This window comes from Mustela nigripes, chromosome 2, assembly GCF_022355385.1.
Source record: "Mustela nigripes isolate SB6536 chromosome 2, MUSNIG.SB6536, whole genome shotgun sequence".
Classification (NCBI taxonomy): domain Eukaryota; kingdom Metazoa; phylum Chordata; class Mammalia; order Carnivora; family Mustelidae; genus Mustela; species Mustela nigripes.
The window spans coordinates 152,465,229-152,492,615 of NC_081558.1; the positions used below are offsets into that span (position 1 = coordinate 152,465,229).

At 34.4% G+C, this 27,387-nt stretch overlaps 1 protein-coding gene across 1 annotated transcript in view; it reads right to left on the reverse strand.

The window, feature by feature from the left end:
• Nucleotides 1–27,387, reverse strand: part of STXBP5L (syntaxin binding protein 5L) — a 449,308-nt gene that overhangs the window by 220,077 nt on the left and 201,844 nt on the right. Inside the window, exon 8 of the mRNA XM_059388354.1 lies at nucleotides 1,785–1,868. Coding sequence (XP_059244337.1) covers nucleotides 1,785–1,868 — 84 coding nt within the window. The remainder of the gene's footprint in view (nucleotides 1–1,784; nucleotides 1,869–27,387) is intronic.

Sequence of the window (27,387 nt, forward strand, 5' to 3'; positions counted from 1 at the left end):
GGAGGAGGAAGAAGAAGAAGAAGAAGAAGGAGAAGAAAAGGAAGAAGAAGAAGAAGAAGAAAAGGAAGAAGAAGAAGATGAAGGAGAAGAAGAAGAAGAAGAAAAGGAAGAAGAAGAAAAGGAAGAAGAAGAAGAAGAAGAAGAAGAAGAAGAAGGAGAAGGAGAAGGAGAAGGAGAAGGAGAAGGAGGAGAAGGAGAAGGAAGAAAGAAGAAAGAAGAAAGAAGGAGGAGGAGGAGGAGAAGGAGAAGTAGTAGTAGTAGTAGTAGTAGTAGTAGTAGTAGTAGTAGTAGTAGTAGTAGTAGTATTTGGGGCATCTGTGGGTTAAAGCCTCTGCCTTCGACTCATGTCATGATCCCAGAATTCTGGAATCGAGCCCCGCATCGGGCTCTCTGCTCAGCAGGGAGCCTGCTTCTTCCTCTCTGCTTCTCTGCCTACTTGTGATCTTTCTCTGTCAAATAAATAAATAAAACCTTTAAAAACAAAAAACTAGTTGTTTTATCATTTTCTCTGTATGTCCTTTTTAGAAGACCTACTCTTTCCAATTGGTTATTAAGATAATGTTTGTACTCTTATCTAGCTACTAGTCTTAAGAGAGGAAGCAATATCTAATATCATCTTTGTATTTTGTATTTTAATAAAAGAAAAATCTAGCTTAGCTCCCTAGGACCTTCTTTCCTTATGATTAAGATGCCCTAGAAGTTGATCACAAAGAGCATAATTATAAGACATCACCTGTCAGAATATTTTCCACCAGTCATTACCAGTTTATCCAATTGCTGTATCATTTACCACTGAGCTCTTTCTCACTACAAGAAGTATCTTGTATATACCATAAAATCTTAGTTTCCCAGAACTCTTAAGAAATGAATTGGGGGTGTGTATACTTATGAGATATCCAAAGGCATATATCTTTAAGCACCAAAACTTAAAAATGCAACTGTTATGAGGGGATGGGAGGTGGCACACAAAGATATGTGTTTTAAAAATTTTTTTTCTTCCTATTATATCAGTGGTGCCTTAAATTCTTCTGCATTCTTCTCATATAAGTGCAGGTGATACCAGATAATGATTATTGGCCTGTATTTTCTTCCTATCTCTCCTTACTCTATCATTTTTTAAATTGAATTAAGAGTTTACATGATCACATTTATTCCCAAAATTACAAGAGGTAATTACACTTTTTCACTTTTTGCCCCAGTCTATCTTCACATTAACTTCCTCTGAATGGGGAAATCCTTAATGGCCTAGAATCAATCTTTGAACAACTAAAGTAAAAACCTAATTAAATCTCAACTATGTACAATAAAACTCACTTTAAGATCTTACCCTTGTTATTAAGGTTTACCATTTACAAAATCAATATTTATTCTGAGAAGGGAAGTATTATATGATAAGGCCTTTCAAACTGATCTCTTAAGTTTTCTGTCACAGAAAAAGAATTTTCTAAGAAAGGTGTGAAAAGTGTCTTTAAAGATTTTAAGGACAATGAGGCAAGACATAATAACCATATAACCTAACATAAGCAAAAAGAGAGGTAATAAGCACCAATGTAAATTAAGATGCCAAAAAGGACCCCAAAATAGTCAATCAAGGCAGAATTCTCATTCAGGAGAACAATCCAGAGATGGAACCCGGGTAAATGCCAGCAGGCAATATGAAACACTGGGTCAGATGCGAACAGTTACCCAATGTTAAAAGTATTTGTAACATACAAAATTTACAAGTAGAAAACAGGTACAAAGTCATAATATTCTTTTCAAATATTTCAGTATAAGTGACTTACCTCATCATAATAAACTCTTAGTTCTGCTCTTTTAGATTTCAAGTCCCAGAATACTACAGTACCATTTTCATAACCTATCAGCAGCTGGAAAACATTAGAATAATCATTTTTATAATTCTAACATTAATTTTAACTTGTTCCAAATAAAGTTTAATGTTAATACAATAAAGTAAAATCATATTGTAAAATACAATTATATTTAGAGTGCCAATTTTTCCAGAACCTGAATATAAATTTCCTACATTTAAAAAAAATGGCAAATAAACTCTGCTTCAATAAATATTCCCAATGTAATCATCCTCATTCCCAATTTTCAAGAGAAATTGAGGAAATGTGTGTGTGTCTGTCTGTCTGTGTGTATACACATATGTACATAAAAATAAATAAGAAAATTGGAACAAAAGAAAAATGGGATAGAAAATGAAGATGAAATAAAGGATGAAATGGGATAACTTCAATAACCAATGTATATGCAATTCAGTCCTATGCATTTAAAAAATATAGCATACATTTGGCTTATTTCTTTATATTAAAATCCTATTTTTTCTTTGACTTATGTCAGTATATTAAACTGGTGATTTATGAACCCTCAGAAGTGGATAAGGTATTCTAGAGATTTGCATCATTAAAAATGGTTATTTATTTATAAATCAATAAATAAGACAACAAAATACTTGGGTTCATTTTAAAATAGAAGTATTTGAGAGCAGATAATGATTAATAGATAATCATATTCAAGATTAACTCAGTTAAATACCACTTGCCATGTAGATGATTTTTATTATCATATAATTCTGAGTTATATTTGTAGTTATATTTTATTAAATTTACTGTATCATTAGTTTAAAAACACAGGAAGGATTAAAAGATTATCAAATAATGATAAATGATAAAATTTCAAATGATATATCTGATAAGGGGTTAATATCCAAAAAGAATATCAAATAATGATAAAAAGATTATCAAATAATGATAATAATGATAAATAGTGATAATATTCAGGCAGGCCCATGAATTTGCCTTAAGATGATTTTCCTGAAATCCATTAGTAGTATTTCTCTGATGAAAATTCCTACACAATGCATAAAAATGTTCCAATAATTCCAAAACACTAGTGGTAAAAATAGAAAATAGACAGTGGCAACTGGACATAATAAAATAAAATAAAATAAAATAAGAAAAATTTACTCCTAAAGAGAAATAAAACAAAATAAAATAAAATTGATGTTTAAAATTTCAAAAAAAAAAAAAAAGGTATGGGGATTAAAAAAAAAGAAAAAGAAAATTGTGTGGTGGTTGTAAGCTACTCCTATATAACATCCTGAGACCTAACCATTTACCTGAACATTTTATAACAGAACACAAAAATTGACAAAAACAAATGAGCTAGTTTTAAAAGGAAATTTAAAAATTCCAGCTAACAGGTCATGAAATCAATGTATATTTTTTGAAGTTTTAACATATTTAAAGATTTTATTTTTACTACTTTTTATCTTTATTTTTTAACCAACATTTTTTAAGTATAGTTGATCCAGAATGTTACATTAGTTTCAGATGTATAACATAGTGATTCAACTTCTATGTTATTCTTTGCTCACCATAAATGTAGCCACCATCTGCCACCATACAACTTTATTATAGTATCATTCCTGGGACTTATTCATTCAATAACTGGAAGACTGTATCTTCCACTTCCCATCACCCATTTTGCCCATTCCCTACATTTCTACTCTCTGGCAACCATCAATTTGTTCTCTGTACTTACAGATTCTGTTTTTTTGTTTATTCATTTGATTTTTTAGATTCCACATATAAGTAAAATCATATTTGTCTTTTCTAATATGAATTTAGCACAATACCCTCTAGGTCCATCCAAGTTGCCACAAACGTAACACTCTCCTTTTTTATGACTGCATAATGTTCCATTAAGAAATTACACATCTTCTTTATCCTTTTGTGTACTGATGGGCCCTTTGGTTGCTTCAATATCTTGGCTATTGTCAATAATACTGCAATAAACATAGGGGTGCATCTATCTTTTTGAATTAATGTTTTTGTTTTCTTTGGGTAAATACCCAGAGTGGAATTATTGAATCCTATTAGTATTTCTATTTTTAATTTTTAAGGGTAACCTACTGAATGGGAGAAGGTATTTTCAAATGATATATCTGTTAAGGGGTTAATATCCAAAATATATAAAGAACTTACAACTCAACACCAAAAAACAATCTGATTAAGAGGCACCTGGGTGGTTCAATGTTTAAGTGTCTGCCTTCAGCTCAGGTCATAATTTTAGGATCCTGGGATCGAGCCCCATGACAGGCTCCCTGCCCAGTGGGGAGTCTGCTTCTCCCTCTCCTTTTGTTCCTCCCCCCTTCTCATGCTCTCTCTTATTCCAAATAAATAATTTTTTTAAAAAGCACAATAATCCAATTGAGAATAGGCAGAGGACTTAGACATTATCTCAGAAAAGACATATAGATAGCCAACAGACACATAAAATAGTCAACATCACCAGTCATCAGGGAAATGCAAATCAAAACCACAATGAGATATCACCTTACATCTGTCAGAATGGCTGAAATAGAAATTTCATCATTAAATCACATACAATTTGAAAACTGATTTGACAAAAAAATTGAGCTTCTTTACATACTAAATTAAATGGCATAATCACTTGCTAAATTCAAAGTCAAAATTTAGTGTAAACTTTAAAAATATTTGTTAAAATTTATATAATGTCATAAATACTGTAGTAAGATGCATTTTAACTTCAAATCAGCTCTTTTTACATACTAGAGAAAATGATGTATCATTAAACCAGTTCCTATGGAATCCAAGGAGAGGAGATCTGTAAGTCCAAAAAGTTTGGAAAATCTCACTTAGCAAGAGAATGAATAATATGACCTTTCAAAATTTGAGTCCTAAGATGTAAAGAAGTAATAATCTAAAATGCTATTATATTTTTTCATAGAAACATCTGAAAGATAAAACTTGCTTTGTTTATAAAACACTAGTAATAACTACAGTAAATAACAAAATATAAACTGTATAACCTCAAAATGTAAGTTATTGAGATAGCTATACAACATTATGATATAGGAAGTATGAAAAAATATTAGAATCACTTAGGGAATTGAGAAAGAGAAAAGAAATTCCTGAAATCTAGGAGACATCTGACAGGATTACTCTGTGACTATGATAAGACAAATACAAAATCATGCTGCAATCATGTCCGACCACAACAAAACATGAGTATCACCTTGGTCACAAAAATATATTATATATTACATATGTTTATATATAATTGTATATTATATTCTTATATAATACGTATATATAATTTTTAAAATTTATCTCTCACAATAGAATTTAAGTACTGTGAAGGCAAAGAAGTAAGGTGACTTCCTGTTTACTATATCATCAGGACCTGGAACAGTATCTAAAGAAAATAAGTACCTGATAAATATCTGTTAAATTAATTATTAAATACCACAAAATCAAAATCACAGATACATATTTCCTAACAACTATGAAATAAAATTTGAAGTCACTAACAAAAATATTTTGGAAACTAAAAAATATATTCTAAGTAATTATGGTCAAAGAAGAAATTATACTGAAAAGTATGAAACAGAATAAAAATTCCTTATATTAAAAGTTATGGGATACAGATTTAACTTCAGCAAGAGGGAAATTTATTATTTTATAAAAGCATATGAAAAGAAGAAAAAATTTTTAAATAAATTTCTTTTATCAGGAATAGGTGTTTAATTTTTAATAAATATTTTTTATTGAAGACTACATAAAGAAAAGCACACAAACTGTGGATGTCTTTAGCAAATTATGAAGTTGAATATACCTGTGAAAATTCTACTTGGATCAAAAAATGTAATAGAAAATCAAGGAATAGAAAAAAACAATCCAAGATACTCAGAAGCCTATTTCATACCCTTAACCAATCAACATTTCCATCTGCTTTTTATCTTCTCTTTTAAAAACTTTTAACTATAGGTTATTGGTATCTGTTTTTACATTTTATGAGTAGAATTATATAGAACATATCCTTTTCTGTCCTGCTCCTATTTCTAATCATGGTGTTTATAGCAATAATTCATTCACTTTTATTATTGTTATAGTATTTCATTGTTTGGGTAGGACAATACCATAATTTATTTATTTTATAGGTAATATAATAACATTACTGTAAACAAATTTGTATATGTCTTTTAGAGAATATATATATATGAATTTCTGTCAGGTATACACTGATTCATGGGGTAAGAGTATGTTTAACTTTAATAGATACTGCCAAACAGTTTTCCAAAGTGGTTGTACCAATTTTGATTTCCATAAGCTGCACATCAAAGCTCCAATTCATTTTCATCTTTTTAAAATAATTAATATTGTTAATATTAATAATTAATATTTTTAACTCCAATGTTAAACTGGAGTATGATATAAATCTTTGTCTTATTTCAGAATGTAGGTGGAAAGCTTATTAATTCATCATTAAGGAGGGTATTTTCATAGTTCTGGTTAATTAAGTTCAGATTAACAAAGTTCGTTTCTTCTAGTGTAACAAGAAATTTTTATCACAAAGGGAAGTTGATTTTTGTCAAACACTTTTCTATCTTTTTATTGTTAAACACTTTTTTCTCTATATTTGTAAATAAGAAAATTCCACTGATTTTTAAAAATTATTTAAATTCAAATAAAATTTAAATTTAAATTGCATATAGTACAATATTGGTTTTGGGATAGAATTCAGTACTTCGTCACTTATATACAATTTACATACTTACATACAGTGCTCATCATAACAAGTGCCCTTCTTAATAGTTATCATCCATCTAGCCAATCCCCCACACCATCTCCCTCCATCAACCCTCATCTTATTCTCTATTGTTGAGAGTCCCTCAAAGTTTCTTTCACTCCCTTCTATCTGTTGGGAGATTTTTTTATTATTATTACTGATTCAATTTCTTTGGTTTTTTTATCAGTCTGTTCAAATTTTCTATTTCTTCCTGTTTCAGTTTTGGTAGTTTGTATGTTTCTAGGAATTTACCCATTTCTTCCAGATTGACCAATCTGTTGGCATATAATTTTTCACAATATTCTCTTGGATTTCTGTGGTGTTGTTTGTGATTTCTGCTCTTTCATTGGTGATTTTATTTATCTGGACCCTTTATCTTTTCTTTTTGTTAAGTCTTGCTAGGGGTTTATCCAATTAATGATTCATCTGAAGAACCAGCTCTTAGTTTTGTTGATATGTTCTAATGATTCTTTTGTTTCTACATCATTTATTTCTGATCTAATCTCTATTATTTTCATTCTGCTGGATTTAGGCTTTATTTGCTGTTCCTCTTCTAGCTCCTTTAGGTGTAAGGTTATGTCATATATTTGAGACTTTTCTTGTTTCTTGAGGTAGGCTTCTATTGCAATATACTTCCTCCTTAGGATTGCCTTTGCTGCATCCTAAAGGTTTTGGACTGTTGTGTTTTCATTTTCATTTGTTTCCATGTGCTCTTTTATTTGATCTTAAATATCCTAGTTAACCCATTCAATCTGTAGTAGGATGTTCTTTAACCCTCATGTATTTGTGGTCTTTTCAAGTTTTCTTGTGGTTGCCTTTAAGTTTCATAGTGTTGTCTGAAAATATGTATGGTATGGCCACAATTTTTTTATTTGTTGAGGCCTTATTTGTCACCTATTAGGTGATCTATTCTGGAGAATGTTCTGCTTGCTCTCAAAAAGAATGTGTATTCTGCTGCTTTAGGATGAAATGTTCTGAATGTATCTCTTAAGTCCATCTGGTCCAGCACATCATTCAAAGCATTGTTTTCTGTTGATTTTCTGCTTAAGATGATCTGTCCATTGATGTAAGTGGGGTGTTAAAGTTCCCTACTACTATTGTATTATTATCAATGAGTTTCTTTATGCTTATTATTGATTTATATATTTGGATGCTACGAAGTTGGGGGCACAAGTATTCATAATTATTAGACCTTCTTGATGGATGAACTCCTTAAGATATAATGGCTTTCCTTGTTTCTTGTTACATACAGTTTTTGTTTTAAAATCTAGTTTGTCTGATGTAGGTATGGCTAAGCCAGCTTTCCTTTGATATCCATTAATATGATTGATGGTTCTCTATCCCCTCACATTCCATCAGCAGGTGTTTTAAAGTCTAAAATGAATTTCTTGTAGGCAGCACATAAGTAGATCTTGTTTTTTTAATCCATTCTGATACCCTCTGTCTTTTGTTTAGAGTGTTTCATCCATTTATGTTCAGAGTGATTTTTGAAAGATATAAATTTAGTGCTACTGTTTTACCTGTAAAGTCGGTGTTTCTGGTGATTTTCTCTATTCCTTTCTAGTCTTTGTTACTTTTGGTCTTTTTAAGAGTTTTTGGTCTTTTTAAGAGTCCCCTTTAATATTTCTTGCCGGGCTGATTTAGTGTTCACAAACTCCTTTAGTTTTTGTTTGTCTGGGAAACTCTCTCTGTCCTATTCTGAATGACAGCCTTGCTGGATGAAGTATTCTTGGCTAAATATTTTTCCCATTCAGCACATTGACTATATCCACTGATTTTGAAAAGTCAATTTTGTATTCCTGGGAAGCATGCAAAGTGGTTGTATTCCTTTTGTCTTCTTTGATTATTGATCAGACTTGCCAAAGATGCATCAGTTTTATTAGTATTTTTTAAAAGATTATTTTAGAGAGAGAAAGAGTACAAGGGGAAAGGGGCAGAAGAAGAAGAAGAAGGAAAGTAGCCTCTACACTGAGGATGGGTCCCAATGCAGGGCTTGATCTCATGACCCTAAGATCATGACTTGAGCTGAAACCAAGACTTGGACACTTAATTGAGTCACCCAGGTGCCTAAGTTTTATTAGTATTTTTACAGTATTGCTTTGTTTTTGCTAATGTACAATATTTTTCTTTTCTATTTCTTTTACTGTTTGCTGTCTTTATTTTGCATTAGAATTCTCTAGAGAAATAGAACCAACAGGATGTATCTAAACAGAAAGAAATTTATTATAAGAAGTTGGCTCAGGGGATTGCAAAGGCTGACTAGTCCCTGGATCTGCAGGACTAGCTGGCAAGCTGGAAATCAATAATGTAATTTTAGTCTGAGTATAAAGTCATGAGAACTAGAAGAATCAATGGTGTAATCTCAATCTGAAGGCCATCAGGCTCCAGATACAGGAAGAGCTCATGTTTCAGTTCAAGGCCAGGGACAGGAAAAAGCTGATGTCCCAGTTTAAAGCAGTCAGCCTATTTTAACTTGAAGGAAGGTCAGCCTTTTTGTCCTATTCAGGCAACTGATTAGATGAGGCCCACCCACAATAGGGAGAGCAATCTACTTCACTCAGTCTACTTATTTAAATGTTAATCTCATCCAGAACATCCTCACAGAAACACCCAGAATAATATTTGAACAAATCTCTGAGCACCCCACAGTTTAGCTCATGTTAACACATAAAATTAACCATCATATCTTTATTATCTTTCTTTTAGTTTCTTTGAGTTTATTTCACTATTTTTCTATTTTTACACTAAGATCATTGATTTACAGTTTTTCACTTAAAAAAATCACAACAAAAGGTATATATTTCCCACTAGGCACAGGTTTAGCTATATTCCACAAGTTTTGACATATCATAGTTCTTCTATAATTTAACCTAAAATATATTCTAACTTCGATACTGATTTCTTCTTTGACATATGTTATGCAGAGGTGTAGCAGTTAATTACTAAGCATTTAGGAAACTTCCTATTTATATTTTACTAACAATCTTGCTAAATTCTCCAGAGGTTAGAGGAAATATTGAATATTATTATAATCCCAAAGAAATTTGTTCAAACAAATTTGAACAAAGAAATTTGTTCAAACAAGATTTATGTTCAACGAATGAACAATTTTGGTAAAAACTCCATGTACACTAGAAAATAATGTATGGTGTAATGTACTATACATTTCAATTATTTTCTTTATGCTCACTAATTACTTCTTTATTTGCTTACTTTTGCTTCCTATGTTTGTGGTGGTATTAGGAAGTAGAAGCTTTGGCGAGTGATTTGATCTTAAAGGTTGAACCCTAAAGAAAATGAGCAATACCCTTATGAAAGAGACTCTACAAAGCTCTATTTCCCTTTCTACGGTGTGAAGACACACTGAGAAGATGGCCATCTAGAATATGGACCCTCACTATACACCAAATCTGCTGGTGCCTTAATCTTGCCTTTCTCCGCTTCAGAACTATGAGAAATAATTGTCATTTAAGTCATCTAGTCTATGGTATTTTGTTATAGCAACCTGAACCAAGGCATCTACTTTGTTTGGTATTAGTATAGCTACAACAGTTTTTTGTTTGTTTTTGCTTAGGGTAAACACACTGTATTTTTTCCTATCCTTTTACATTCAACTTTTCTATAACCTTAAATTTAGAATGTGTCTCTTGTAACAATATGTTATTTTAACACAGTCTGAAAATCACTATCTTTAGACTATTTGTTCACATGTAATATAATTGCTGTCATACTTTAAAGCAAATCTATTTACTTATATTATATTTGCCCCATCTGTTTAATGTTATTTTTTCCATTGTTGTTTTCTTTTGGGTTAAAAATTTTTGTTATCTTAGTTCCCTATTAACTTACCCATTATACTTATATTTATTATTCTTTTAGTATTAACCACATGAATATAAAATGTTTTTATGACTTATTAAACTATAATGTAAATTAGTACTTGTGTTACTTTTTGGACCCTAGAAGAATCTTGGAACTTTAATTCAACAGACTTTATCCTAAATTTGGACCAATTTTTAACTTAAATATATATTATTTTTCAATGTATTACACTCCCAGAAGTAATTATTTTTATAAAATATTCCCTAGACTTACATAATTCTTTACTCCTCCTACATCTCTGTTCTTTTATAATCAATTTCATTCCCATAGAGAATTACAGTTTTTTGACAAGAGCAGATTTGCTATTTATTATTGCAAATTATGTTGGGTTGCTATAATTTCATGACATGTTTTTTAAGGGTGTTCTTGTAGAGCACAGAATTCTGGGTAGGCTTTTTTTCTGTAGGTGATTTTTTTTCTGTCAGTACCTTAACATGCTCATTGAATTGTCTTCACATTTCCTATTTTTCTGTTAAGATGTGTGATGTTAGTCTTACTTTTTTCTATACTCTGCTTTAGGATTATTCTCTTTGTCTTTGATATGTCTAGGTGAAATTTACTCTTTCTTAAGTTTGCTTTGAGTCTATAGTACATATTTTTTATATCTGTCATCAGTTTGAAAAATTATCATCCATTCATTCTTCAAATAATTGCTCTGTCACATTCTCTTTTTTCTTCCTCTGGGACTCCAATTCATATATATTCCACGTTTCATTATGTCCTAATCTATCTTCTTCCTGTTGGCTTACCATGTTTTCATTTGGATATTTTCTTCTGACCTAAATCCCAGGTCACTAATTCTCTCTTCTTCTGTTTATAATCAGTTATTTTGTTTTCAGTTACACTTTTCATTTTTCTGCTGAAACCTCTATCATTTTTATTTACTAAACATTTCAATTATACTTATTTTAAAGTCCATATTTGGTAACTGCTATTTGAATTTCCTGTTGGTCTACCTCTACTTAGTCTGTTCTCTTGTTTCTGGTGAATTCTGATCATTCTGATCATTTTATATACCTTGTTATTTTTACTTTCAGTATAGAAGTTAAATGTGGGAGAAATGTAGTGATAAATAAAGGCTCTGGGTGATGTTTTATTCTTCCATAAAGAATTTTTAAAAAATTTTATCAGTCAGTTAAACTAAGGTAGATCAACTTAATCCCAAAAGGATTCAGATAATGTTAAGAAAAATTTCAGTTATTTAAAGGACTAGTTTATTTCTGGTTCAACCTTATTTGTAGGGTAAATCCTTTTGGAGTCACACTGAAAGCGTGGAGTGACTATCAGAGACTTTTATTTTTGGCTTGCCCTGAACTCCCTTCCTTACTCACACTACTCTTCTGCCCATAAAACTAGAGAAAACTCTGCTTATCCTCTCAGCCAATAACTTTGGTTACTTAATATCTTAGCATTCTTTTCAAATAGGAAAATACCTAGAAGGGAAAATTGTGGCAAGTGTTTCTGGGTTTCTTTCTGTGGAATCAAGAGCTTACAAATGTTCACTGCCTTGGTTACTCTCTGGTGCCTCAAACCGATTTTCAAAAATATTTTGTCTAGATTTTGTAGTTCTCCCAGTGGTAGGATTGATCTGAAATAAGATAGCCTTCCATTAACAAAAGTGGAATTACTGTGGATGTTAAACTGTATTCAAAGATATTTTCAGCATTGATAGAGATGATCATATTTTTTTTTCTTAGATCTGTTAATGACAAACTGTATTGATGGATTTTTCTCATAGTAACTATCCTTGCAATGCTTGAATAAAACACCATTTATCAGTGTTTTGTTTTTGAATATGATTTTGGAGACTGTGTCCTATAAGATATTTTGCTTAAGACTTTTTCATTGACATTAATAAATTCAATAAATTCATGTTTTCCTCTGTGCAACTTTTTTCAGGCTTAGTTATAACTTATAAAATAAAAACAAGTTTAATATTTTCCTTTCTTAAACTACTCAGAACAGAGGATGGTAACTTTATCACTAAAGGGACAAAGAGTAAATATTTTACACTTTCTAGACTATACAAAATCAAAAAAGAAACAAAACCAAAAATAATTCATTTACAATAACAGGAAATAAACCAGATTTGCCCCATAGGCCATAGTGGCAACCCCTGCTTTAGAATAGTTGATGTAGCATTGTATTATAATAGTACTTTGAAATTTAGTAAAATTTCCTTGTAAAACCACCTGGGACTGGTACTTTTATTTGTGTATAGTAATTAAATAACTTCCTCATTTTCTTAAACTTTCTCTCTTTATTAGTGTCAATGATGATATCAATGATGATAAATTTATTTCTCTGGGAAATTACCAAATTTACCTATGCTTTTAAATGTATCTGTTAGAGTTGTGTAAAATAGTTTAATTTGGATGTTTAAAAATTTCCTTAGTTTTAGTATATTTCTTCTTGTTTTGTGTATCATTTGTGTAACTTTGCTTTCCCCTGCTTTTCTTAATGAGGTCAGATAGTAGTTTGCATTTTTTATTTATATTCTGTGCAAAGAACCAGCATATTGATTAATTTATAAGAGCTTAAAAATGGGAGAACTTGGGGTGCCTGGGTGGCTCAGTGGGTTAAAGCCTCTGCCTTTGGCTCAGGTCCTGATCTCAGGGTCCTGGGATCGAGCCCCCGCATCAGGATCTCTGCTCAGTGGGGGGCCTGCTTCTTCCTCTCTCTGCCTGCCTTTCTGCCTACTTGTGATCGCTGTCAAATAAATGAATAAAATCTTTTTTAAAAAATGGGAGAACTCCCTAAGTTCCCCTTTTATCTTTACATTTCCTTCTTGCTTCTTTTTGTTTATTTTCTTATTTTCCTAGTTTTTTTTGTTTCATATTGAATTTATTTAAATTTCTAAATTTTATTCACATAAGTATTAAATGCTATGTATTATTTTATAATTGTTTTTATTTCACAGAAATTTTATTTCAAAATTCATATGTAGTATTACAGTATTACAGTATTAATTTTAATATATTTGTCAATTTTGGTTTGTATTTTCTATTTGACCTCATAGTTATTTAATGAGAGTCTTTAAATTTCTAAGTGGAAACGAATTTTTGCTTTCAGATTTTTATTATTGTGTTTCACTCTCTATATGAAATTCACAACTATACTGCTTGGGGATCAACAATTTTACTTCATCAGATCACTCAAGTCCACCCCTAAGTGGAGATGTAATTGAGTAGCAATGTCTAGATAATAACAACCAATTATCTGACATGTGAGGCAAGCCTGAATTCTGTCTTCCTCCATCAGTTGGTTTTAGGTATTCTACTTCCACCCTATGAGACCACATATATGGGTTAAGAGAAAGGCATTGTTGCAACAGATGAAATTCTAGGACCTCTGTTTATCTAGTTATGCCTTTTAGACAGCTGAAGGCTAATTTCCTAAATAAATCACTTCCCATATAAAATGGTTTGTCAGTTCCCTCACCCACTTGTATGATTCAATGAGTATTATACCATCTAATTCATAAAAGAGAGCTCAGGTTACATTGTCATTTGGTGTCTCATGGTTATGTGTTCAGTCTCTACAAGAGCTCATTATACCAGGAGTTGCTTCGAAAATGGAGAATACCTGTTATGACTTTCTCGCTGGGCTTTCCAACAGATCATTTTTATCTACCAGATACATTAATCTCTGTCAGATCTATTAGATCATATGCACCAAGTAATAAGGTGGCCTGCAAAGCAGCTTGGACTTAGTGAAGAGCCCTTTCACCTCTAGATCCCACTTAACACCAGCAGACTTTTTGGATAATCATAAAAAATGATTTGAAACAGTAATTTTAAAGATATTATATACTATTATCTGAATCCAAAAAGGCCCATCAAATGACATGACACTCTCTTAGCAAAGAGAAATACATAAGCTTATGCTTTACCTTAGAGGAAATACCCCTGCATGCCCCAGACCACTGAATCCTCAATATCCTCACATATAAGACAAGGTCCTAGATCTTTCTGGAATTTTCTTCCCAGCCTCTGATAAAAATCTTGTTAGTTACAGAGGTACTTGTCACTTTTTCTCACCACATCCAATTAGTATTATATAATAAGGAAAATGAACTCCTATCCTTTCTAAAGAATGTCAAGACAACCAAGTTTTCCTAGGACTATATTATGACAGAATATAAAAAATAACATAGTCCTGGAAAAAAAATCAAGAAGTTATACTGCTTTCCCTTTCTATAAAAGCAAACTGATTTTGATCTTCTCTACTGAAATACTGAGAAAAAAAGTTCACTAAATCAATAATTGTTTATCAGGACACACACTGATATTGGTCTGCACCTTTAGAAGTATCAACAGCAAAGCCACTGTCATTGGGGTAATCTCTTGGTTAATTTTATAGTGGTCTACTAACACCAAGCTAAATCATCTTGTTTTTTTGCAGAGCCCAGACAATGGAATTCAACAAGGATATATCAGTGACCACTTATTGCATCATTCAATTCTATTTGTGCTAAATCTCTGAAACTCCTCCAGAAATACCTCCTGACATTCATTTACAATCATGGCAAGGAGAGACAAGCTTTAGGAGTTTCCATTTGTTCCTTCCAATTGTAATGGCTCTAATTCCAAAGTCAGAAAACCAGTAAGAGAATTATGACAGCTTTTGTGCATATCTATACAGATTATACAGTTGTGGTGTAAAATAACTGGGTGTGTCTGAAAATCCATTGGACCTACTATGAGATACACTTTAGTCAAAAGATCAATTATCACCTAGTTACATAATCCATACGCCATGAGTCTAACTGTAGGATCACACTTTTGGGATCTTTTGACATTAATGCCTGCTCCAACCCTATAGCTAATAATACTAGAAAAGTAAACAGTTACTTTTGCAAATGATCATAGATCCTTCCATAATTACAGTATGTACATATGGAAGCACTTCAGGGTCCTTCTTCAGAGGCAACTGGCCTCTCCCTTTCCATCAGTGGGCTCTAAATCTGTGAGCTGGCTTATATCTGGAAACCTGATGAAGTGTTGTGAATTTCCACTTTGATGGTCAATGTCAAGAGCTGATTTTTTTTTTCTGATTGTGCAAATCAAACAATATCCCAATCAGCTCTTCACCTAATTTTGCTCCTAGAAACAGCATGATGTATATTAGCTATTACCATAGATATCTGCATTGCCATCCAGGCTTGCTATGGCAATTATGTTCATATTGCCAGATGGTCAAATATTACCATCTGGCCTCTACCAATCCATATTTAATCCCCAGAGATACTATGGAACCTGGATCTCTGCCATCATCTACTGTCAACAAAGACCAAAAAAAGATAACCCCTACCAAATTTCTCAAATAGACCTGTACTCATTTTTTCTAGAGCACTTATTAGGTTAAGTGAAGACAGTGTCTTTAAGAACCCTCTAGGAAGTCAGAAAAAATATAATATGTCCATTTTAACATTCTCATCTCCCTATCTTCTGACCTCCTCTTTAATATTATACCAAAAGCCCTAGCTTCTCTTCTTTATTTACCATATGTCTTTGTTAAATCCATCATGAAGGGGCCATTCCAACAAATGATTAGGACCAGATCCAGATGTCCTTCTCAAAATACTGTCTCAAATCCATGGTTGAGTGTCCCCATGTAAATGAACTCCCCTCTAGGTAACTCCTATGATCAAACCCTTAAAAAAAACAATGTTCCTTAGAAAACCTGAACACATAACCAGTAAGGAGATTGAAGCAGTCATCAAAAATCTCCCAACAAACAAGAGCCCAGGGCCAGATGGCTTCCCAGGGAAATTCTACCAAACATTTAAAGAAGAATTAATTCCTATTCTCCTGAAACTGTTCCAAAAAATAGAAGGAAAACTTCCAAATTCATTTTATGAGGCCAGCATTACCTTGATCCCCAAACCAGACAATGATCCTAAGAGAATTACAGACCAATATCCTTGATGAACACAGATGCAAAAATTTTCACCAAAATACTGGCCAACAGGATCCAACAGTACATAAAAGGATTATTCACCATGACCAAGTGGGATTTATTCCAGGGCTACAAGATTGGTTCAACATTTGCAATCAATCAATGTAATACAATACATTAATAAAAGAAAGAACAAGAACCATAGTCTCAATAGATGCTGAAAAAGCATTTGACAAATTACAGCATCCTTTCCTGATCAAAACTCTGCAAACTGTAGTGATAGAGGATACAGACCTCAATATCATCAAAGCCATCTATGAAAAAACCCCTGCAAATATCATTCTCAATGGAGAAAAACTGAGAGCTTTTCCACTAAGATCAGGAACACAGCAGGGATGTCCATTATCAACATTGCTATTCGACATAGTACTAGAGGTCTTAGCCTCAGCAATCAGACAACAAAAGGAAATTAAAGGCATCCAAATCAGCAAAGAAGAAGTCAAATTATCACTCTTCACAGATGATATGATACTATATGTGGAAAACCCAAAAGACTCCACTCCAAAACTGCTAGAACTTGTATGGAAATTCAGTAAAGTGTCAGGATATAAAATCAATGCACAGAAATCAGTTGCATTTCTATACACCAACAAGACAGAAGAAAGAGTGGTTGAGGAGTCAATCCCATTTACAATTGTACCCAAAACCATAAGGTACTTAGGAATAAACCTAATCAAAGAGGTAAAGAATCTATACTCAGAAAACTACAAAGTACTCATGAAAGAAATTGAGGAAATGACAAAGAAATGGAAAAATGTTCCGTGCTCATGGATTGGAAGAACAAATATTGTGAAAATGTCTATGCTACCTAAAGCAATCTACATGTTTAATGCAATCCCTATCAAAATCCCATCCATTTTTTACAAAGAAATTGAACAAATAATCCTAAAATTTGTATGGAACCAGAAAAGACCTCGAATAGCCAGAGGAATGTTGAAAAAAAAAAGCCAAAGTTGGTGGCATCACAATTCCAGACTTCAAGCTGTTACGAAGCTGTAATCATCAAGACAGTATGATACGGCACAAAAAAAGACACATAGATCAATGGAACAGAATAGAGAGCCCAGAAATACACCTTCAATTCTGTGGTCAACTAATCTTCAACAAAGCAGGAATGAATGTCCAATGGAATAAAGACAGTCTCTTCAGCAAATGGTATTGGGAACATTGGACAGTCACATGCAGAAAAATGAAACTGGACCATTTCCTTACACTATACACAAAAATAGACTCAAAATGGATGAAGGACCTCAATGTGAGAAAAGAATCCATCAAAATCCTTGAGGAGAACACAGGCAGCAACCTCTTCGACCTCAGCTGCAGCAACTTCTTCATAGGACCATCGCCAAAGGCAAGGGAAGCAAGGGCAAAAATGAACTACTGGGACTTCATCAAGATCAAAAGCTTTTGCAAAGCAAAGGGAACAGTCAATAAAACCAAAAGACAACTGACAGAATGGGAGAAGATATTTGCAAACAATGTATCAGATAAAGGGCCAGTATCCAAAATCTTTAAAGAACTTATCAAACTCAACACCCAAAGGACAAATAATCCAATCAAGAAATGGGCAGAGGACATGAACAGACATTTCTGCAAAGAAGACATCCAGATGGTCAACAGACATATGAAAAAGTGCTCCACATCACTTGGTATCAGGGAAATACAAAGCAAAACCACAATGAGATACCACCTCACAGCAGTCAGAAAGGCTAAAATTAACAAGTTAGGAAATGACAGATTCTGGCAAGGATGTGGAGAAAGGGGAACCCTCCTACACTGTTGATGGTAGTGCAAGCTGGTGCAACCACTCTGGAAAACAGCATGGAGGTTCCTCAAAAGTTGAAAACAGAGCTACCCTATGACCCAGCAATTGCAGTACTGGGTATTTACCCTAAAGATACAAAAGTAGTGATCCGAAGGGGCACGTGCACCTGAATGTTTATAGCAGTAATGTCCACAATAGCCAAACTATGGAAAGAACCTAGATGTCCATCAACACATGAATGGATAAAGAAGAGGTGGTATACATATATACAATGGAATACTATGCAGCCATCAAAAGAAATGAAATCTTGCCATTTGGGACAATGTGGATGGAACTAGAGGGTATTATGCTTAGCAAAAGAAGTCAATCAGAGAAAGACAACTATCATACGATCTCCCTGCTTTAGTAAGTCGAGAAGCAACATGGGGGTTTTGGCAGGTAGGAAAAGAATAAATGAAACAAGATGGGATCGGGAGGGAGAAAAACTATAAGAGACTCTTAATCTCACAATAGAAACTGAGGGTTGCCACTGGGAGGGGGATACGGAGAGGGTGGTTGGGTTATGGACGGGGAGGTATGTGCTATGGTGAGTGCTGTGAAGTGTATAAACCTGGCTATTCACAGACCTGTACCCCTGGGGCTAATAATACATTATATGTTAATAAAAAAATAATAAATAAAATAAAATGTTCTTATACATTTGATGTACTCTCAGTATTATCCAGGTCCTAAATTCCTTTGATGGGGAGAGGGTTCCACGTAGTGTCTATTTCTTCCTGGAGGAAAACTTATGCTTACATTTTAGGCTAGGCTGAAATCTGAGATCTGATTCTGATTATTGGCCTTGATGTAATGGAATTGAAGGTTGAACTTGTGACAGTAAATAAACATCATCAGACAAGAAAACTACCTCATTTCCTTGGTCATTTACAGTCTTCTAGAAAAGGAGAAACTATTCTCTGGAAATAGGTCAAGAGGTACTTTTGTTGGCTAGGAGGTTTCAAGGAAATTAGAGAGGGTGGGGTTTATAATATTTTCAGGCTTATATATACAAATTTCCATATCTCAGGTATAGTGGTTTAATAGTGTCCCCACAGAGCCTCAGAATGTGCATTTATATGGAAATTGAGAATTTGCAGATGTAATTTGTTAAGAATTTTGATATGAGATATGCCTAACTGGCTCTGTCAGAAAAGCACGAGATTGCTGATCTCAGGGTTGTAAGTTTGAACCCTATGTTGGGTAGAGTAATTGCTTAAAAATAAAATGTTAAAAAAATAATTTTGAGATGAAGTCATCCTTGATTTAGAGTGTAGGCCTTAAAACCAATGACTGGAGTCCTCGTAAAAGAAGGATACAGAGACATAAAGAAGAAGGTCATGTGGAGAGAGAGAAAGACTAGAGTTATCTGCCACAAATCTAGGGACACTGAGAATCACCAGAAGCTGGAAGAGGCAAGGAGGGATTCTCTCCTAGAGCCCTGAGGGGGTAGCATGGCCTGACCAAGATCTTGATTTTGGACTTCAGGCCTCCAAGCTGAAATAATAAATTTCTGTTGTTTAAAGTAACCCAGTATATAAAATTTTGTTATGGCCATGCTAGGAATTGAATATACCAGGAGTCAGAGTCACATTCTTTTCTTATCAAGAATTTGACTTTAACAAATAAAACCTATCAAACTACATATTTATCTCTTTATAAACAGGCCCATTTTTAGCAGTCTTCCTTAGAGCTGCAGGAAGAATTCCTTTAAAGCTTACTTAAAAAGCCTCTGGCATGCCTTAAGTCTGGAATTAACTGTTTTGAGTTAAGCGTATTATTTTCATTCAGTCTCCAGAGATTTGGTAGGCAAAATAATGCCAACCACAGATGTTTATGCTCTAATCCTCAGAACCTGTAAATATATGACCTTAAATGACAACAACAACAATAATAAACAACAACAGCAACACAAAGACTTATCGGTTGTAATTAAGATTTGTTGAGATGAGGAGAGTATCCAGGATTATCCGGTTAAGTCCAAACTAATCACATGAGTCCCTAAGAGTGTAGAAACTCTCTCAGCTGTAGTTTAAAAGAGATGCTATGATAGCTTTAAAAATGAAGGAAGGGAATTACAAACCTAGAAATGTGTGCAGTTTATAAAAGCTAAAAAAGGCAAGCAAATTAATTTTCCTCTACAGCTACCAGACTGGAGTGCAACCCTGTCAATATCTTGATTTTTAGCTCAGTCAGACCTGTATTGGACTTCCAACCTACAAAAGCGAAGATAAGACATTTGTGTTGTTTCAAACTACTAAATTTGTTAATTTATATCAGAATAGATATTAATACAAGTGGCATCAAAGGAAATTGTTTTTTTCCATCATAATTATAATCACCTTTGCTCTTTATCAATTAAACACCACCGTACTTGATCAGCAATTGTCTTAGCTTTCCATCAGCCCCTTTACCAATTAATCAAAGTAGGATGTTTAAGTAATTGTGATGTCACTTCATGATAAAACTACTTCACTTGGTATTTTCAGTGGGTTCTTTAATTTTAAGTAGGAGACAATTCGAGCCCAAAGTCCCATCCTCAAGGTCTATAATCTAGAACAGGAGTCAACAAACTTTTTATTTAAAGGGATAGAAATAAATATTTTAGGCTTTACAGGCTTTATAGCTCTGTCACAACTGCTTGGTTTTGCTCTTGTATTTGGAGAGTAAACAGATAATAATGGTGAGCATGACTTTGTCCCAATAAACCATTTTATAAAAACAGGCATTGAGACAGTTTTATCCCATTGACGTAGTTTTGAATCCCTTATCTAGAACAATTCTGATAACTATTGTCTTAACCAGGGTTCTGTAGAAAACAGTCTGAGGCTAGGCTTAAGTGTTAATGTTTCACTGAGAAGTGCAATCTCAGAGCTGTAATAATAAAGGAAAAGTGAAGTAAAGCAAAGTAAAAGTAAGATGATATATTATCACACTAATCACTATTTCACAGGGAGAAGCAGAAAAGGCACAGCCAATCACTTAGCAGGTGTATCTGCTTGGCCTTGCTGGATATCTGTAACAGCTCATGTGGAAAAATCATAACTCAGAATAGCCCAACCACAGGGAGGAAGAAAAAGAGAACTTTATTTCTTGTGTCTTTTCTAATATTGGTCAAGGTTTTCTCTGTGGAAAATTAACACCCCCTCACTTCAGAGTTGTATCATTTGACCCCTTTGGCAGCCATTAAGGAAGCCAGATCTCATGCCTTATAGTGTGGCACATTATCTGAATCCAGAATTAAAGGGGGAGCTTAGACTTCACATAACCAGTCAACTTAAGAAAATAGTACTATATGAAGCTGATTAATTCTGCCAAAACTGAGATGAAGCAAAAAGTCAAGAATTTGGGAGACAAGGCTGAGAGATTTCAAGGAGATATACACAATATAGGCATCTGCTCAGTTCAAGAACACACTCTTCAATTTGATATACTTATTCATAGTTTCTTTAGTAAATGGTATCTTAGAGAATGGTCTATTTTCTAATTCCTTGATACTGTGCTGTTTCAATACAAATCTTAACATCAGTAATTTGTTCCTTCTTACACTTCACCACCAAACCTCCATGGAAATTTGTTTTTTCCAAGTTGAATTTATACCAGAAATGTAAATTTTTTTAAATGAGAAAATCCATTAACATTTCAATAAATTAACAAATTAAGGAATAGTCATCTTGTAGTGTAAGTACCTGAGAGTCAGCTTTTTGGATTATAATATAAATGCCTGACCTTAAGCTTCTGATTGCTGAAGAATCCTCCTCAGACATCCATCTTGAATAAACACATTGTCAGCTACATTATTAGGTAAGAAGCCAAGCTGCCCCACCCATGAAGTTCCTCCTTTTTAGAAAGCTTTGGTTGACATAAACTGACAATTTGGTTGACAACTGCTTTTGCCTTCCCACACTTTAATTCCAGCTCCAATGTTTTAAATTCAGAAATAAATTGAACATGTGAAACCCTAGGCACCCTGCCCTCAATCCCATTAAAAGCAGAACCCCAGGTCCATGTACTCTGTTTCTCTACCAAGAGCTTCACTGAGTGGCCCCAATCATGTTGTATACCCGCTAACACTTGTAAATAATAAACTTTCTTTTTCAAAGTTCCCTGATGGTTGTTGCTGAGGTACATCTTGACCACTAATTATAAGAACTGAGGCTTATCCAAACACAACACTGGCTCTGAAAAAGGGAAATGTCTGGTGGGGCTGGCCTCAGGCCCAACTGAGTATTCCCAAGTTTTTCTAGACCATAAAATCATTATTAATAGGCTGAGATTAGTACAAAATATGTCTCAATACATGTGGAAAGGCATTCAAGAAATTAACACTATTTAACACTCTTAGAACAGTGGAAGCAGGTGGAAACTTTTTAACTTCAGTAAAGCATCCAAACAACAACCTATAGAAAACCTTTTTTTTTTTTTTAAGATTTTTATTTATTTATTTGATAGACAGAGAGAGATCACAAGTAGGCAGAAAGGCAGGCAGAGAGAGAGGGGGAAGCAGGCTCCCCACTGAGCATAGAGCCCGATGTGGGGCTCGATCCCAGGACCCTGAGATCATGACCTGAGCTGAAGGCAGAGGCTTAAACCACTGAGCCACCCAGGCGCCCCTATAGAAAACCTTTTAATGTTGAAATCTTGGGATGTATTTTGTTTGCAGTTGGAAATAAAAGAAAGCTCCCATTAAAACCATTTATATTCAATACTGCACTGGGTTCCTATCCAAAGAAACAACTATATATATGAATAGGTATAAATATAAATATATAAATTTAGAAAGAAAAAAACAAAATTTTCTACATTTTCTATACTTGTATATGTAGAATATTTCAGATAATCCAAGGACAGCTTTTAAAAACAGAACATCTGGTGATAAAATGAATGCAAAATAACAAAATAAATATTTTATATACAAACATCAATTAAAATTAAAATTTAAGAAAATTAACTCACAGGATCAATAAAATTTGCAAAGTACTTAGAATTCAGCTAACAAAAGACATGTAAGAATTTTGTGAAAGGGCATCATAAAGATGGCAAAGGAGTAGGGGACTTTATTTCAACTGGTCCCCTGAAATGGCTACCAACCAGAGCACTCCAAATATCCACAAAATCAACCTGAGACATAAGAAGATATATCTGGATCTCTACAAGCAGAATATCTCTGGCAGTTGGTTTCTAGGTATGAATCAGGGAATCTTGATTCTGTGGGCGGTTATCAGAAGATAAATGGAGGAGGGAGGGAGCCTCCAGGATCCTGTGCCACCCACACATAAAAGCCTCCTGTGCTGGGGACCCAGCAAGGACTTACAGAGGTTGCAGGGAAAGGACCTTAGGACAACCCCTCAGAGTGAAACTGGAGCTGCAGTGGCATGTGCATGAACTGAGGGTAGCTGGTGGTTTTAGAAGTAAAAAGGGCAGAGAAGTGCCTGGACAAGGAAGTGAGGGCTGGGAGTGCTGCTATGGGGTGCACAACCCAGGATGCTGAAGTTTTCAGTTGCAGACAGAAATGGAGAAAGTGTCACGTGGAAAGCATACTGAAGAACAGACTGCAACCTCTCTGTTCTGAGACAGAGGTTTGGATATGGTCAATTCTGCTCTCTCAGAAGAGATGCAGAAAGCTGCCAGGGAAAGCTGCCAGATAACAAAACCCAAATACTGGTTTTCACTGAGCCCATTACCCCCGAAAGGGGGTAGGGCTACTCTGCCCAAACATGGTTGCCTGAGTAACAGCACAGCCAGGCAGGTCCAACCCCCAGAAGAGAGGCTGGAAGTACAAGAGGCAGATAACCCTAAAGTCCTAAAAATCAGGTGCATCTTTCTTGGGTTGTGGTCAATAATTTGGATTCTATACATTCCTTCAACCACCCCTCTACAGAATGACTGAGAGGAGGAATTCCCAACATAGAAAAGACTCAGAGATTGTGACCTCTGCCACAGAACTAATGTATATGGATATAAGCAAGGTGTCAGAAATAGACCTCAGGGTAACAGTTATGAGGACAGTAACTAGGATGGAGAAAACCATTAATGGCAACATAGATTATTTAAGGGCAGAAATGATAGCTGATCTGGCAGAACCTAAAAATGCTATCTATGAGATCCCATTTAATCTAGATACTCTAATAGCTAGGGTAAAGGAAGCAGAAGAATGAATTGGTGATCTAGGAGACAAACTGATAGAAAAGAAGGAACAGGAGCGGCCTGGAACAAACAGCTCAATATCCATGAAAACAGAATTAGAGAAACAAATTATGCCATGAAACATTCCAATGTCAAAATTATTGGGATTCCTGAGGGAGTGGAGAGAGAGAGAGGACTGGAAGATATATTTGAGCAAATCGTAGCTGAGAACTTCCCTAAGCTGGGAAAATAAACAAGCATTCATGTCCTAAGGCAGATGGGACTCCTTCCAAGATCAAGAAGAATAGGCCGGGGTGCCTGGGTGGCTCAGTGGGTTAAAGCCTCTGTCTTCAGCTCAGGTCATGATCCCAGGATCCTGGGATTGAGCCCCACATTGAGCTCTCTGCTCAGCAGGGAACCTGCTACCCCCCCCCCCACCTGCCTCTCTGCCTACTTGTGATCTCTGCCAAATAAATAAATAAAATCTTAAAAAAAAAAAAAAAAGAATAGGCCAATGACCCACCATGTAATAGTAAAACTTGCAAATCTTAGTACCAAGGAAGCCATCTTAAGGGCAATAGTGGGAAGAGATTCCTTACATACACAGAGAGGAGAATCAGAATAATGTCAGACCTGTCCACAGAAACCTGGCAAGCCAGAAAGGAATGGCAAGATACATTTAGGATACTGAATGAGAAGAACATGTAGCCAAGAATTATTTATCTGGTGATGTTGTCATTTAGAATAGACGGAGAGATAAAGAGCTTCCATAACTGGCAGAAACAGTAAGAATATGTGAACACCAAGCTGGCCCTTCAAGAAATAATTAAAGGGAGGTCCTATAAAAGGATAAAGACCCCCAAGAGTGATATAGAGCAGAAAATTACAGAGAAAATCTATAGAAACAAGGACCTCACAGGCAACATGATGACAATAAAATCATACTTTCAATAATCACTTTCAACATGAATGGCCTAAATGCTCCCATAAAATGGCACAGGGCTTCAGATTGCATAAAGACAGGACCCATCCATATGCTGTCTACAAATGACTGATTTTGAACCACAAGATACATCCAAAATGAAGGTGAAGGGATGGAGAACCATCTTTCATGCCAACGGACCTTTCTTTTTCAAAAGAAAGCGGGGGTAGCAATTCTCATATCAGACAAATTTGATTTTATGTTAAAGACTATAGTTAGAGGGCGCCTGGGTGGCTCAGTGGGTTAAGCCGCTGCCTTCGGCTCAGGTCATGATCTCAGGGTCCTGGGATCGAGTCCCACATCGGGCTCTCTGCTCAGCGGGGAGCCTGCTTCCTCCTCTCTCTCTCTCTGCCTGCCTCTCTGCCAACTTGTGATCTCTCTCTGTCAAATATATAAAATCTTTAAAAAAAAAAAGACTATAGTTAGAGATACAGAAGGACACTATATAACTCTTAAACAAGAGGATCTATCAAACAAGAGGATCTAACAATTGTAAATATCTATTATATCTATTCCCCCAACATGGGAGCAGCCAACTACATAAACCAACTTTAACCAAAATGAAAAGACATACTGATAATAATACATTAATAGTAGGAGACCTCACCACTCCACTATCAGCAACAGACAGATTATCTAAGCAAAAAGTCAACAAAGAACAAGACCTTTGAATGACACACTGGACCAGATGGACTTCATTGGTATATACAGAACATTCTACCCTAAAACAACAGAATACTCATTATTCTCAAGCGCACATGGCACTTTCTCCAGAATAGACCACATAGTGGGTCACAAATCATGTCTCAACCAATACCAAAAGATTGAGATTATTCCTTGACTATTTTCAGACCATAATGCTTTGAAACTGGAACTCAACCACAAGAAAAAGTTTGTAAGAAATTCAAACACTTGGAAGTTAAAGACCATCCAGCTCAAGAATGTTTGGTTTAGTCAGGAAATCATAGAACTTAAACAATTCATGGAAACCAATGATAATGAAAACACATTGGTCCAAAACATATGGGATATGGCAAAGGCAGTCCTAAAGGGGAAATACATAGCCATCCAAGCCTCACTCAAAAAAAAAAAAAAAAGAAAAAAAGAAAAATGCAGAATACACAAACTATCCTTGCACCTCAAAGAACTGGAGAATCAACAACAAACTAAGCCTAACCCAAGCACAAGAAGGGAAATAATTAAGATTAGAGCAGGTATCAATGAATTAGAAACCAGAAATTCAGTAGAGCAGATCAATGAGACTAGAAGCTGGTTCTTTGAGGGAATTAATAAGATTGATAAACCACTGGCTGTACTTATCCAAAAGAAAAGAGGACCCAAATTAATAAAATTATGAATGAAAGGGGAGAGATCATGACTAACACCAAGGAAATAGAAACAATTGTCAGAAATTACTATCAACAGTTGCATGCTAATAAATTAAGCAACCCAGAAGAAATGGATGCCTTCTTAGAAACCTATAAACTACCAAGACTGAAATAGGAAGTAATTGATAACCTGAATAGACCAGTAAACAGTAATGAGGTTGAAGCAGTGATCAAAAACCTCCCAAAAAAACATTAGTCCAGGGCCTGAAGGATTCCCTGAGGAATTCTACCAAACATTCAAAGAAGAAATGCTGAGTGAAATATGTCAAGCAGAGAGGGTTAATTATCATGTGGTTTCACTTACTTATAGAGCATAAGGAATAACATGGAGGACATTAGGAGATGGAAAGGAAAAATGTATTGGAGGAAATCAGAGAGGAAGATGAACCATGAGAGACTGCAGACTATGAGAAACACACTGAGGGTTTTGGAGGGGAGAGGGGTGGGGGGTTAAGTGAGCCTGGTGGTGGGTATTAAGGAGGCTACATACTGCATGGAGCACCAGATGTGGTGAGTAAACAGTGAATCTTAGAACACTGAAAAAATAAAATAAAAATTTTAAAAAAGAAGAAATAATACCTATTCTCCTGAAGCTGTTTCAAAAAGTAGAAACAGAAGGTTAGCTTCCAAACTCATTCTATGAG